The sequence below is a fragment of the Vanessa atalanta genome, chromosome 21 (assembly GCF_905147765.1).
Source record: "Vanessa atalanta chromosome 21, ilVanAtal1.2, whole genome shotgun sequence".
Classification (NCBI taxonomy): Eukaryota; Metazoa; Arthropoda; class Insecta; order Lepidoptera; family Nymphalidae; genus Vanessa; species Vanessa atalanta.
The window spans coordinates 440,350-454,516 of NC_061891.1; the positions used below are offsets into that span (position 1 = coordinate 440,350).

The 14,167-nt window shown below is 35.9% G+C and overlaps 1 protein-coding gene across 1 annotated transcript in view; it reads left to right on the plus strand.

Annotated features, from left to right (window-relative positions):
• LOC125072250 (neurobeachin) overlaps positions 1–14,167 on the plus strand; it is a 420,639-nt gene that overhangs the window by 226,619 nt on the left and 179,853 nt on the right. The window contains exons 7-10 of the mRNA XM_047682786.1: positions 508–633; positions 1,317–1,437; positions 10,065–10,211; positions 10,435–10,743. Of these exons, the coding sequence (XP_047538742.1) occupies positions 508–633; positions 1,317–1,437; positions 10,065–10,211; positions 10,435–10,743 (703 nt within the window). The remainder of the gene's footprint in view (positions 1–507; positions 634–1,316; positions 1,438–10,064; positions 10,212–10,434; positions 10,744–14,167) is intronic.

Genomic DNA, 14,167 nt, shown 5'->3' on the forward strand with positions numbered 1-14,167 from the left:
TAATATTTACGATAATGACCGACAACTATACGGTCAACACAACACAATTGTTAAACCTTTTTACGTTTCGAATTAAATATGCTAAATTTAAATACGTTCTTCTTTATCCTTAATCTAACAAGCAAGGATTATTCCTTGTGTACGTTTTTTGACGTGCAATAACATTGCTACGTGTTTCGACTTACAAACTCCTCCTCGAGAAACTCGTGTAACAGTCGTCGAAGATTTTTCATCAAGTTCCACTTCACGATGAGTTGCTCGCTAAAAACTTTGTTAAGTTCGAGAAGAATTCCTTCAATTTCCAATGAAATAGAAAAGCTAATGAATAGGAACTGAAATAAAATACTCGTCTTTATATATTAACTTTATCTTAGTGTTTTATTCCTAATGCACGATAAAGGAAATTTTTAGCCATTTTTAATACTATTAGGCAAATAATATTCAAACAAATTTCATATACATACAAAACAATTGAAGCATATTTTAAGTATTTATTGTTTGTTTCAGCTTTAAAACTAGCAAAGGTGTCGGTTACACGGCCCACTTCGTCGGTAACTGTTTGGTACTGACCTCTATGAAGGTACGGGGCAAAGGATTTCAACATTGTGTCAAATACGAGTTCCAACCGAGAAGGTAGGTCTTTGTAATTGTAATTTTGCTCATAAAATTGTCAACGAAATAGTTTTGATTGATATGATAAATTCTGATATTTTTTTTTATAGTTAGCGATAAAATTATTATTCTAATACTTTATATATTTATGCAATAAAATTCTTATAACTTATCAAATTAGATGGTAGAAATACACTACTACGGCAAAACAAAAAGGGAGAGATATATTTTTTGCAGTCATTGGTTCGTTCGCTTTTCATGTAGATTCGTATTATACTTTGACAAATGACGTGCCTGTCATTAGCTTCGGCTTAGATCCGCTTGTCGAATAATGTGTGTTAAATTCAGCACTAAGGATAATACTTGCATAATCCGCCAAGTAACAAAAATAAAAATTGTGACAAAAGTATCGAGTTTGGTAACAAATGATTGTTTTAAAGAACAGATTAAAAATTATTAAATTATGTACAGTAAGCAAAAACATCTCATACCTTCTTTAAATAAAATAAAATAAAGACGCGCTGCATTCTCTGTGTTATAAAAATTAGATAAGTAGTTTCTTTAGTTAGAACATACAAAAAAATCGACTTATTTATGAATATAGATAACCTTTCATGAGGTTTCGTAGTCGGGATTTTTATATAACATTATTTATTTATTAAAAATAAGATTTCCTAATTAGTGTATTTACATTTCGTGTTTAGGTGGTACGCTATTGCGGTCGTGTACATATACAACAGATGGACGAAAAGCGAGATCAAGTGCTTAGTCAATGGACAACTGGCATCCAGTACAGAAATGGCCTGGTTCGTCTCTACAAACGACGTAAGTATATTTTACACATATATATTTATTCAATAATTGAATTATGATTCATATGTCATATATGATAACATTGTCTTTTTTTATTCTAGGATTTTCTAGAAATAATATTCTGCATTTGATTAAATTTAATATAATGTTCATATATGCTATAGAACTTTTTCGCTGAAATTGGTTTGGGTTATAACTTAATATTAAGTTCTCAAGAAATGTGAGGCGAACTAAATATTCACATGCATCCACACACACAGACACACTTCAGTGTGTGTATGTACACAAAAGAACACAACACTTACGTCTTTTTAAAAATTACTATAAAAGTAGTATATTCAGAAAACAAGAAAGATAGCCAAGCAAGCAATCGTAATCGAAAGAAAAAATATCTTATACAAAATCAAGAAAGGCTTATTCTTAAAGTTTCTTGGAGTACCAGGCGATTATAACTTGACGGGAGCTCTATTTGTTGAATTAATTATTTAGTTTGCATTCAAAGGGGCGCCCTTACGACAGCCTGGCGCGGCGCGGCGTGCAGTGTTTTTTTTTTATACCGTTGTACGTTCGACGAAATATGTAGTAATTGCGATTCAGTGGAGTAGCACATTCGATGAGATGGTTTTTATTTGAGATGATTTATATCTGTTAACCATAAACTATTAATATTAAATATTACAAAAAGTCACAGTAAAATGAAGGTGTATAAATGACCGATTTAACAAAAATGATTAATGTATTCAGTTTCAATAGCATAGAGAATACACAGTAAAAAAAACTGTATTGCAACAACTGCTAATAACGCTGTTACATATTCATTTCCATATACTGGATTTAGTATCAAACTTGTTGTTGGAGCTGATGCAATTTGATATGATGAATATTGCAGAGATACAAAATGGTATGCTGTTGTTTTGTAACCGTATTGATCTAACTTTATGTAAAAAAATTCCGAGAACTTCATTGGTATATTTTTATTACAACAAACATGAAAGAAACACTCAGCCTCTATACTTAATAAATTATATAATTATATGTTTAATGTATATGTCACGAGGGTATAGTGCTAACCTTACAAAGCTAAAGATCAGTAAGAAATAAGTAGTCGCCCAAAGTTTAGGACTAAGGACTTTCAACCAACAATATTTACGTCAGAACACAAATTCATACATATATACCGAAAAAAAAACAGAAAAAAATGACAATTATCAAAATGTAGGACTTTAAATATAGCATATATTATTATAACATAATACCTAGTCACAGTCGCGGCGCTCGTTGTGACAGAATTTTAACGTTTGCAATATAAAGTGAAACGTACCATATCTCACGAAATCTGCAATTATGTTGAGGACTCGGGGAAAATTCTCTATTTTACATAATAAATTATCTCCCCTCGTGCACTGAATGAGCCCCCTAAAGACCGAATCTCGGCGTATCTCAGCTGTAAATAGGAATTTACATGCCATTACCGAGCAAGGAATGGCAGTTGGAACGCTACCGACTCCGATAGCACGTGATATGGATTGCGTTAATAGCAGTGTTATCGAGGCATCGAGATTGGTGATAAAAACAAATCTATTTATCTCAAACTATACAAAAGATTGCTTTAAGTGAACCAGAACGGTTGAGCTTTTTGGATAAACAATCAGTGTATAATGAAATTTAATTTTGTTAAAATTACTTAAATTTGTTCAATGGAACAAATTCAATTTGTTTTTTTTTTGTCTTTTGTAAATATGTATTATTTTTTTCCTAGATTTTTTTTTTGTCAAATTGTCGTCAAATATATAATTATAAGGGACTAATGTAAATTTTAATCAGCAAAACTTAAGCTAAATATTGTATATTTAGGTTCAGAAACGAAAATAAAGAAAAAAATAACAAAAAAATATGTGAATACCCTACGTAATTACAATTAATTTATTCTTTCTTGAAAACAAAATAACTTAATCATTTAATCACTTCATTTACACTTCAAATCACGTAAAGACTAATTATAACAATAAAGCACTGAACGAACAATGAAACAACGCACTTCCTACTTGCCGCAACGAACACCGAAATCACAATGCCTCGATGGCGGTAGTGCAGCTCATTTTATAGTAAATCTAAACATATATCTTATACGGCCTCTCCTGACGTGGAGTCGTCCTCGACGACGTTCGATGAACACCCTTCCGAGTTGTCTTGTGACATATCAACATCCTCACAGTCAAGTTGTGGCATTGACCAAGCTTGACTAGTTCCAGGCGTTGAATTATCCTGTTCTTCCACACCATTATCATCATCTGTGGATTAAAAGTCATATGAAAATCTTTTATTTTATTTAAAAAGTCACATATACCGTCCCGATACCCGCGCAACATACAAGGCGCCATTGTATGCCACACAAATATCGCGACCGCATACATTATATCTGTTGTATGAGTTAATTCGGAAGCCAATAGGCTTTACACATACTCCGAGTTGCTCATACATAGAAACATGTCTTCCGAATTAAAGACTAATTCAGGTATCAGAAACATATAATACATGTCATCTGAATTACATCGTAATTCAGGTATCACAGAAATAATACATGTCTTCTAAATTACATCGTAATTTAGGAATCACAAAAATAGTACACATCTTCCAAATTACATCGTAATTTAGGTATCACAAAAATAACACATGTCTTCCAAATTACATCGTAATTTAGGTATCACAAAAATAACACATGTCTTCCAAATTACATCGTAATTTAGGTATCACAAAAATAGTACATGTCTTCCAAATTACATCGTAATTCGGGTATCACACTCCATAACTATATACTCGACCGAAGCCGACATAAAAAATCATATTAGCACTTACGACTGAAGAATGATGCACAAGACTCAGGACACCATTCGCCCTTCCACGGCACCATATATTGTGCCGCGGCCTGGGTTGTCTTCCCGTAGCTACCAGCAAGAAGCTTCAACTCATAGCGGCCGGCAGGGAGCACTCGTGTGACCCGATAAGGACCTCGCATCCCGGGGTCTAACTTCCCAACGGATTGTGAATACTTAATAACAAAGGCGAGGTCACCAACACTATACTGCTTCGGAACCTGTCGATTCTGATTAACACGGTTGTCTTGCCTCTGTCGATTACTATCCAGTAACTCACTAGCCCTAGCTCTACACATGTCTCGCCACGATTCTCTATTTGGTCGAGTACCATCGATAGCAAGATCGCGAACAACAGAGCGTATTAAGGGTGTTGCTCCTTCCATACCTACCAGCAGTTTCAGAGGAGATGACTGCGTGGTTTTCTGACGCGTAATGTTTAACGTTAATTGAAGTCTCCACAAGGTATCTGACCAGGCTGGGTTGAGGTCCGCTTCCACGCGTAACATGTTGAGGAGTGTTCTGACATACCTCTCAACCTGGCCATTCGCATGATGCATCTCTGGGGTGATGTAGTGTATTGATGATCCCAGCTGCTGTATCCAACTTGAAAATTCACGGGACTCGAACATGCGTCCTCGATCTGCGATCAATAATTTTGGAGCCCCAAAAAGAGCAATAGTATTAGTAAGACATGCCTTCAGTTCCAATGCATCTTGGCGCTGAATAGGATAGAGTAGACAAAACTTTGTAAATGCGTCCACAACAATTAATATAAACTTGTAATCTTTTGAAATCGGTAAAGGGCCTAAGGCATCGACGTGAATCGTATCAAAAGGTTCCGACGGTTTATGCCATGAGATTATTTCTTGTAGTGGTTGGCGGGGTATACGTTTCTTTGAAACACATATTATACAGTGAGCTATGTACTTTCGTACAAAACTGCGTATACCAGGGAACCAAAAATGTCTTTGTATTAGATCCAAAGTTTTTTCGGCATTTATATGTTGATGTTCATCGTGAAATAGCCTAAGTAGACTCAGCCTATGGCCCTTAGGGATAAAGCACAGGAACCTAGCTTCCTCACCCGTCTGACTATATCTGTAGCAAAGCAACCCATTTCGAACTACATACCGGTTAGAATCCAACTTTCCTTCTTGCAGCTTTACCATCAAAGTTTGAGCCTCATCATCAGCGGACTGAGCTATTTGTGCCCAATTCCGAGGACGTGATATTTGGTTAACAACAACTGGAGGATTGCGGCTCAAATAATCGACATGTGGCATCATGACACCCTGCCTATACTCTATAACGAAATCAAAGTCTTGGAGATACAACCACCATCGAGCCACACGAGGCAGCAAATCTTTCTTTCGCTCCGTAGACTTGAGAGCATTGCAGTCAGTGACCAACTTGAATTGCAAACCGATAAGATAGTGTCGAAAGTGTTGTAAAGCTTTCACGACTGCTAGGGTTTCCAGCTCATAAGAATGATATCTGGATTCAGCGTTTTGTGTAACCTTACTAAAGTATTCTACGACGTGTCTACTATCATCAGCGTGAATTTGCAAAAGAATAGCCCCATAGCCTGCACTACTAGCGTCGGTATGGACTTCAGTTTTGAACTTGGGATTAAAAATGGCTAAGACGGGAGCGTTAGTAAGTGTTTGAATCAAATCTATTCTTACTTGTTCCTGTTCCGGTCCCCAATAAAATTTAACACCCTTTTTAATTAAATGTGTAAGACAAGCCGTTTTAGTTGCGTAATTCCTTATATACTTACGGAAATATCCTGCAAGGCCAAGAAGCTGTCTGACTTGCTTAACGTTCTGAGGAGGGGAAGATCTAGTAAGTGCTTCTACCTTACGGGGGCTCGGCTTAACCTGACCTTCACTAATTAGACGGCCTAAGTACTCGATTTCGGTTTTTAAAAATGAACATTTACCTAAGTTTATCGAGAAACCAGCGTTTGTTAAAGTGCGAAGAACCTCTCGAAGAAGGGTAATCCCTTCAGCGACATTAGAGCTCATGATACAAATGTCATCGATATAAACTAGCACGCGTCCCGAGTTAATAAATTCACGAAGCGTATTATTAATGATACGCTGGTACACAACAGGTGAATTAGTCAAGCCGAATGGCATCTTTAAAAATTCGTAATGACCCTCTGGTGTTACGAACCCCGTATAATGCGTGCACTGTCTATTAATTGGTATTTGATAAAACCCCGTGGCCATGTCGAGACTCGTAAAATATTTATAACTTCCCAATCTGTCTATATGGTCGTCTATTAAGGGCAAGGGATACCGGTCTCTTACAGTCAACCTATTAAGAGCCCGAAAGTCCACACACATGCGATCTGACCCATCCTTTTTCTTGACTAAGATGATTGGGCTTGCATATTCTGATTGCGACTCTTTGATGATTTTTTTATTAAGCAAGTCAGCAATGATATCTCTAACCTTGAGTTTCTCCTGATGGGAAAGTTTATAGGGGCGATAAGCGACCGGATCAGAACTCGTTAACTTTATGGACATTTCACCTGTTTTAACTGTTGTAGTCGCAGTACCAGAAATAAAATAGTCCGAGTAGTCGCTTACTACTTTTAATAAGGATTCATAATCGTTACCCTTAAGCGGGGTGTCTATTTTAACCTTATCGATAGTGGATATCCGATTAACAGCCTTTGTATTATTCAAAGAATGCGAGAGATATTGTCTGTCTTTTGTCCTTATATAAACTACCCCGTCCCGATTCAAAACGTCCGTACCGATAATTATAGACGTGTTCATGCAGGACGATGGTACGACCATCAAGTCTGCTTCGATCGAAATTTCGTCAAGTTCAATATTAACGGTAACAAAAGAGTCCACTATGATCTCGCGATTGCTAATACCTTTGAGGACACAATAAGTTGTCCGTGGCCGGCTTGAAAGATAACGCAGAACATCGGAGGATATCAGTGATACGTTAAGTGCCCCACTATCTATGAGAACGTCCATTGGAACTCCTTCTACTACCGCGGTCATAATATCCCTAGATAAAGTAGCCAAACGAGCTCTGCATAAGTTAACCTGTCGTTGGCCTTGCGTATTCGAACGATTTTTAGCGAAACAATCTTTCTCCACGTGACCCATCTTTTTGCAAAATCTACATTGTAATCGATCTCTAAAATTCCCACTTGATACTTGACTTGCGTCTACATTTGAGCGTCTACATGAGCGTTCAAAATGACCACGTAAACCGCACTTAAAACACCTAGCATCGCCCTGCCTATTAACGTTTGTATTCAATCGTTTGAGCGGGTGACCGTTACCGTTTCGCGCGTCTGATTTATTTTTAACCGTCTTTACATATATAGATAAAAACGACACTATATTATCGACTGTCAAATGAGCATTTGTAGCTGCCGCTCGTACTTGGGCATCTTCTATCCCGCGTATAACAATTAATGTACGCAACTCATCGCTCAAACCATTAATTACTCGTAATCGAAGTAGGGTTCTTCGCGCATATTCAGCATAGGTTACGTATTTACCAGATGTTAAACTCATAACGTCATAAAGGATGTTCGCGTAGTCTAATCGCTGCGGACAGAGAGGTCTAAGTTCCTTTTTAAAATTTGACCATGTACGATCATTTGTTACCCATTCCGAAAGCCATACACGCGCGTCCCCTTTAAGACATGAAGCTACCCTCGAGAGGCACTCACCGTCCGACCAACCATTAGCGAGACAAGCGCGGTCTACTTCATCGCACCATGTGTCAATATTGTTGACGGTGGGATCAAAATTCGATATAAAATAATTGTTTGACCTAATAGGTTGTAACATCTTTAGGGCCTCTATTAGTTCCGACGAACCGACTTCCCGACTACGAACGTTATCGCCGTGACTTGATGAGCCCTCCACCAAACGTGCTTGGTGTGAAACATCGCTACGAGGCGTAACGAGAACGGACGGACATGCGGCACTTTGGTTATTTAAAGACTGATCGATTTCTTTGTCAATATTAACATTAATCACATTAGAGTTATTCGGTAACGTATTAGTATGATTGACCAGATTACCACTCGTATTATTAGGTGGATCGCGAGGTTCATTATTATCGGTGGAACTTAACTTTCTTAAAATAGCATCGAGCGTAAGTTGCAATCTATCGTTATTGACGGAACGAGAATATGCGGGTGAGCGCGAATCATGATTTCGGCGTTCGCGAGAACGTGAACGCGTCTGACGACGGCGTCGCGAGCGGCGGCTGTTACGATCCGAGCTAGCACTACGATTACGATGACGTGACCTATCACGGTTGTCGTATGGAGTTATTACGCGCCGTAAACTACCGCGAGAATGGTGCGACGATTCATTGCTATCGCGAGGCATTGCCAATGTAATTTAAACAAACAATCACAAAACTAGTTCTTTATCCCACTTCTGAATTTAGGTTCAGAAACGAAAATAAAGAAAAAAATAACAAAAAAATATGTGAATACCCTACGTAATTACAATTAATTTATTCTTTCTTGAAAACAAAATAACTTAATCATTTAATCACTTCATTTACACTTCAAATCACGTAAAGACTAATTATAACAATAAAGCACTGAACGAACAATGAAACAACGCACTTCCTACTTGCCGCAACGAACACCGAAATCACAATGCCTCGATGGCGGTAGTGCAGCTCATTTTATAGTAAATCTAAACATATATCTTATAGTATATATATTATGTGATACAGTTTGGCGGGCTTGCACAAATGTCAACCACCAAGTTCCATGGAAAAAAACCAACTTCTCACTCACGATGATGGCTCAATTGATTTTGATTCAGTCTATTAATATTGAACAAATATACTAACGTTCGTTTTTATGTAGAAAGGTTGTACCGGTTAATATTAATTCTTCTTTGACCGTGCAACGATTTTCAGCGTTCTCTTACAGTGTACTCGGGGCTTTGAGGCGCTTATTGCGTCTGACTTAATGTTGTAAACTTCGTTTAACCTTTCGATTGCTTCATTACCCAGACAAACAGTTACTCATTTACATATTTTGCTGATAAATTGTAGTTTTTTTTATATGCGATAAGAATTTTGTGAACATCTCGGATAAATATAACAAGAAATACATATTCAGATATTTATATTGTATTTTATTTTGTTCAGGAATAAATAATAAATATTAGTACATCGAAAATATTCATTAAATTAAACATAAACCAAACGATTTCCTATTTCAAACAAATTAACATCTAGGCAAAAATATGGAATTAAATCCATATTTTTTAAAGGGATAATGAAATAATATTATGTAATGTAATGTAATGTAAATAAATAGTTAAATTTACAAACAGAATGAAAGAGATAATTTTGTTATTAATTAAAAAAAATATTCTTTAAGTTTATTTTTGAATGTTTTGAGCGAACAAGGAAGCACGTCTTCATTCAAATCAAAGCAGTCATTAGATTTATTATTTAAAAATATTTCCACAAGTTCATTAAATAAATTCGGTCTTGCAAGCGGGTGAATAAAAGAAGATTTATCTTAAGATAAAACTGCAGCTTATGTCATATAGGTCCCGCATTATTTTGAACGAAAATTTATTTTTTTATTATTATAATTAGTCTAATACATTTTATGATCGATTGTAAATATAAAATATCTTTATAACAATAACACAACTTAATGTAATTACGTCTATTTTCTAAGTTCAATGAAAACCAATGTACCATTTTAAACCATTTTAACTTTTGTATTTTTTACTACAGCCTTTCGACAAATGCTACATCGGCGCGACTGCGGAGTTGGATGAGGAGCGAGTTTTTTGCGGCCAGATGGCGGCCATATACCTGTTCGGCGAAGCGCTCACCACACACCAAATTTGCGCCATGCACAGACTCGGGCCCGGATATAAGGTAAAACGAATTGTAACATTTTTTTCTGAAAAAGTCATTTGAAAATGTTTAATATTGGTTACTGAGTTTATTTTTTTAAATCGTTTATTAATATTATATTATACAAATATAATCAATGAGTCTTATATTCGATAAAAATAATTGTTCGTGTATTCAATAGAATCATAGATTTTATATTTTAAATACTTGATTTGTGTTTGTTTCCTGCTAACGTTGGACACAGAGTCAATTCCGTTTCGACAACGAATGCAACATCAGTTTACCGGAGAATCACAAACGGGTGAGCGAGACAGCCGCTCCCAAGCTTGATGCTGAAATTCCTTCCATTCCCGAAAGTGAACCCCAAACTCCCGAAACCCAATCCCCCGAGCCCGCTTCGCGAGATGAAGATACTAAGGCGGCAGAAAGTGAAGAAGCTTGCGTAGTTGTTAAAGAAGATTCGACGCCTCGCGGGCGCCGATTGGCAGACGAGGCGCGCGAAGTGGCCGCTGCGCATGCAACTCTGCTCGTAGATATTGAAGCATGCAAGCGTGTAAGCATGTCGCGCCGCTCGCCCCTATTGAGTTTATATTTGTTTGTCTCTTTCGCTTCTGGTTGTAGAGACAGAAAATCTTTTGGCTCGTTAAAGATTTTCTTTTTTTTTCTATTTTATTTTAGAATATTCTCGGTCTTTAACGAATTAAAGATTTTCTCGCACTTGACACGCCTTGTGTTGATAACACCACTTGTATAATAGTGTTTTGTTACTGTTTTATGTGTGGTGCCAGGGTCAATTTCGATTCGATGGCGAAGCTCGCATCCCGCTGCCGGCCACAGAGGTACGGGTGGACCGCTACGGTGACCTCATCCACGATCCGACACAAAATATTCATGAAGTAAGACTGTCATTACAAGGTCTTAGGTCTCTAACAAGCGGTTGAACGCGGGAGTACATTAACATAACACTCTTCTAATATACTGTGGTCCTGGTATTTTTACTGAAGAAGATAATAAATCGCATGCGTAGGATTAACCCAGATTGTCTGAGATTTTCTATAGAAAATGGGCACTTTCGTAATTAACTCCCCAAGATAAATAATTCTCCATTTTGAGGCACATTAAAAACAACAAAGGACAGCCGGCGAGGACAAAAGACGTCTTTGAAGTTAATCCGACCAGAGCGCGACAATTGGACGAAGATTGCTTTGTATATTTTATATTTTGGTCAGGGCGTCAGTTTGTTACGCGTTTTATTATTTATATATCAAAATATAATCGTGTATGTAATATACTATACTATGATATTATCAAACACGAATAGTTAAATAATTATCTGTAATGAATAATACTGTTGCAAGATTTTCTTGATAAAATAATTATGTACAGACGTCATTTGAAGCAAAACTTGATATATTTTAGGCCGATTGCTATAAAAAACAAAATTCATAAAATAACGCGGTTTTCGTGCATGCTAGCAAACCTGTCCGATGGTAACAAGAGGTGAATTCTCCAAACACTTTTAAACAAATTTGTTGCTTCAAGAACGAGTTTCAGACTGCCATTTGTTAAGAACACTTGGATCTTTTAAACGTAACAGCGCTTTTACAAAGTTATTTACTGTTTCAATGTCGCTGGATTGTACAAGTTTCGAACAAAAGAGGGGAGTGAGATTTCGGAGCTTTATAAATAATACTGCTCGTAACAAATAGAATACATTAGCAATTGTTAGCACGGATTTAATTAATTTATATTTTAAATGATTTCATTTCATTTTTGATACTCTCAAAATCACTTCACTTTGGATCCAGTCATTGACATTTAACAGCGACTAAGGAGTTTTAATCGCCATGTCTATCAAATTTTATATAATTAAATATAGTATAACGTGTACATTGTACACGTTCATAAAGATATAATGATTACCCGCGAATCCACATTGGAGCAGCGAGTTGTAGTAATCTCTAAACCTTTTCCTCAAAAACCAGGGGAGGTAATCGCCCAGCAGTGAGACATTTTTAGGCTTTTACACTATTAAAACATATAAAAAATATATATGTATATAGCTGTTTATATATCAATATGGATATGATTATTACCTGACGTACATATATGATTGAAAAAAGAAACCCCAGAGTTTTATCCTATTTAAATTATCTTGTAAATTAAAGATTTAAAAGTGCTCGGCAGAGCCTATTTAACAAAATATTGTTTTGATTAAGATTTGTATTTATTTGAATGAATTCATGACACCATAGTTAATCTTTATTATATTATATATATAGGATTTTTATTAAAGGCCTTGTTCGTTTGTGCAAACATATAATTTTTATAATGTACGATGGATATAATGAGTATTAAAACATTAAGAGCGCGGTCGTCACCGACTCGCTGCCAAGTACGAAACGGTATTATCCTGAATCTTACCTCAATGTGTAATAACTGAAATCCGCGGGAAGCGAGTTTCCGTGACGACGTGTTTCCTTCCGTCTGCTTCCACCGTTGTAGGAGATGGCTTACGTGTGTACTCTCGAACGTTTTTTTTCATTTGCATCGATATTTAGATCTTTAACGACAAGGAATAAGGACTATAATTCCGTTGATACGACGCGGTTTAGGGTAATTTCGCTGCATTTAAATAGCGCGGAAAGAGATTTGTAATTATAAAGTACTCGGAAATATGCCGATGTTAAATTACTTGCAGAATTTCTGTTTTAGCAAAAAGATTTATGGCGCATTACTATAGTTTACATTAAATGTTACTTATGTACGTTGTATTTTGATTTACAATTGCGTATTTTTTCCTAATTGAAATTATTTTCTAAATGCTTAGATTTTTTCTATACTTTATATAACTATAACGAGCGAAGGCTGATTAGTTGGTATTTCTTATTCATCTCCTGTTTGGCTTTGAAGAATACTTTGTTTGTGACGGGTTAATTCGATTAGTTAAATTACAGTAGCATTATGGAATAATCTCCAAGGTTTCTCCTCATAACGAAAATCTTTGCCCAGCAGATGTTTCAGGGCAAGCGTAACCTACTAATAGACACTAAAATTCAGTCTGTACGTTTATAGAAACTTCATTAAATTGATTCTTGTAACTGCGTGATAAATGATAATCTCAATCAAGGAGAAATATATAATTACTTTTGTCTCTAAAACAGTTACATTTCTGTAAGAAAGCATGTGCTCATGTGTAATGTACTTACGAACATAGTCGCGGACACAGCGGTAGTTTAACAGTAATTTTGGCACAAAAAATACTCTTTACAAATTGCAACTAAAAGCCATTAAACTAAGAATTGAATTGAACTTTACAATTTAAATGTATGTATGTTTAAGAAAAATTTAGAAAAAGGAAAACTTACCGTTTTTGCTTGTTACTCGAAATAGACGTTTCCGTTTACATTAGGGAATATATTTAAGAAAAAGGGACTTTTCTTTTATTTTTGTGATACACAGCATTAGATCCCTCAAGGGAAGATCCTTGATTGAAGGTTGTACGACAACTGAAATATTCAAAGCGGAACGGCGCGGAAAGGCCGTAGTGCACTCAACAATGCTGGCCTCTTTTTTATTCATGCAAGCCTGGTACCTCATCTGTTCGTTATTTACGTCACGATAATAATTTATTTAAATTTGGAATAAGTTTTTTAATTATTATTTATATATATTGACATATTATATATGTCGTAGTGTCTCAATATTTAAACAGTAATCGCCAGGTATGTAAATGTTCTAGTAACTGATTCTTATATCGAAATAAAGATTGCAAATTAAATTAACACTATTTATCGTATTAATGAAATGATTTCGATATAGCTACGTAGTAAAAAAACAAAGTCGCTACCCGCTGTCTGTCTATCCCTGTGTATGCTACGCCACGGGTTTTGGTGCGATTTTTTTAAATAGATACACTGATTCAAGAGGTCGGTTTTAAATACATGCATAATATACTAGAAAAACACAGATAATTT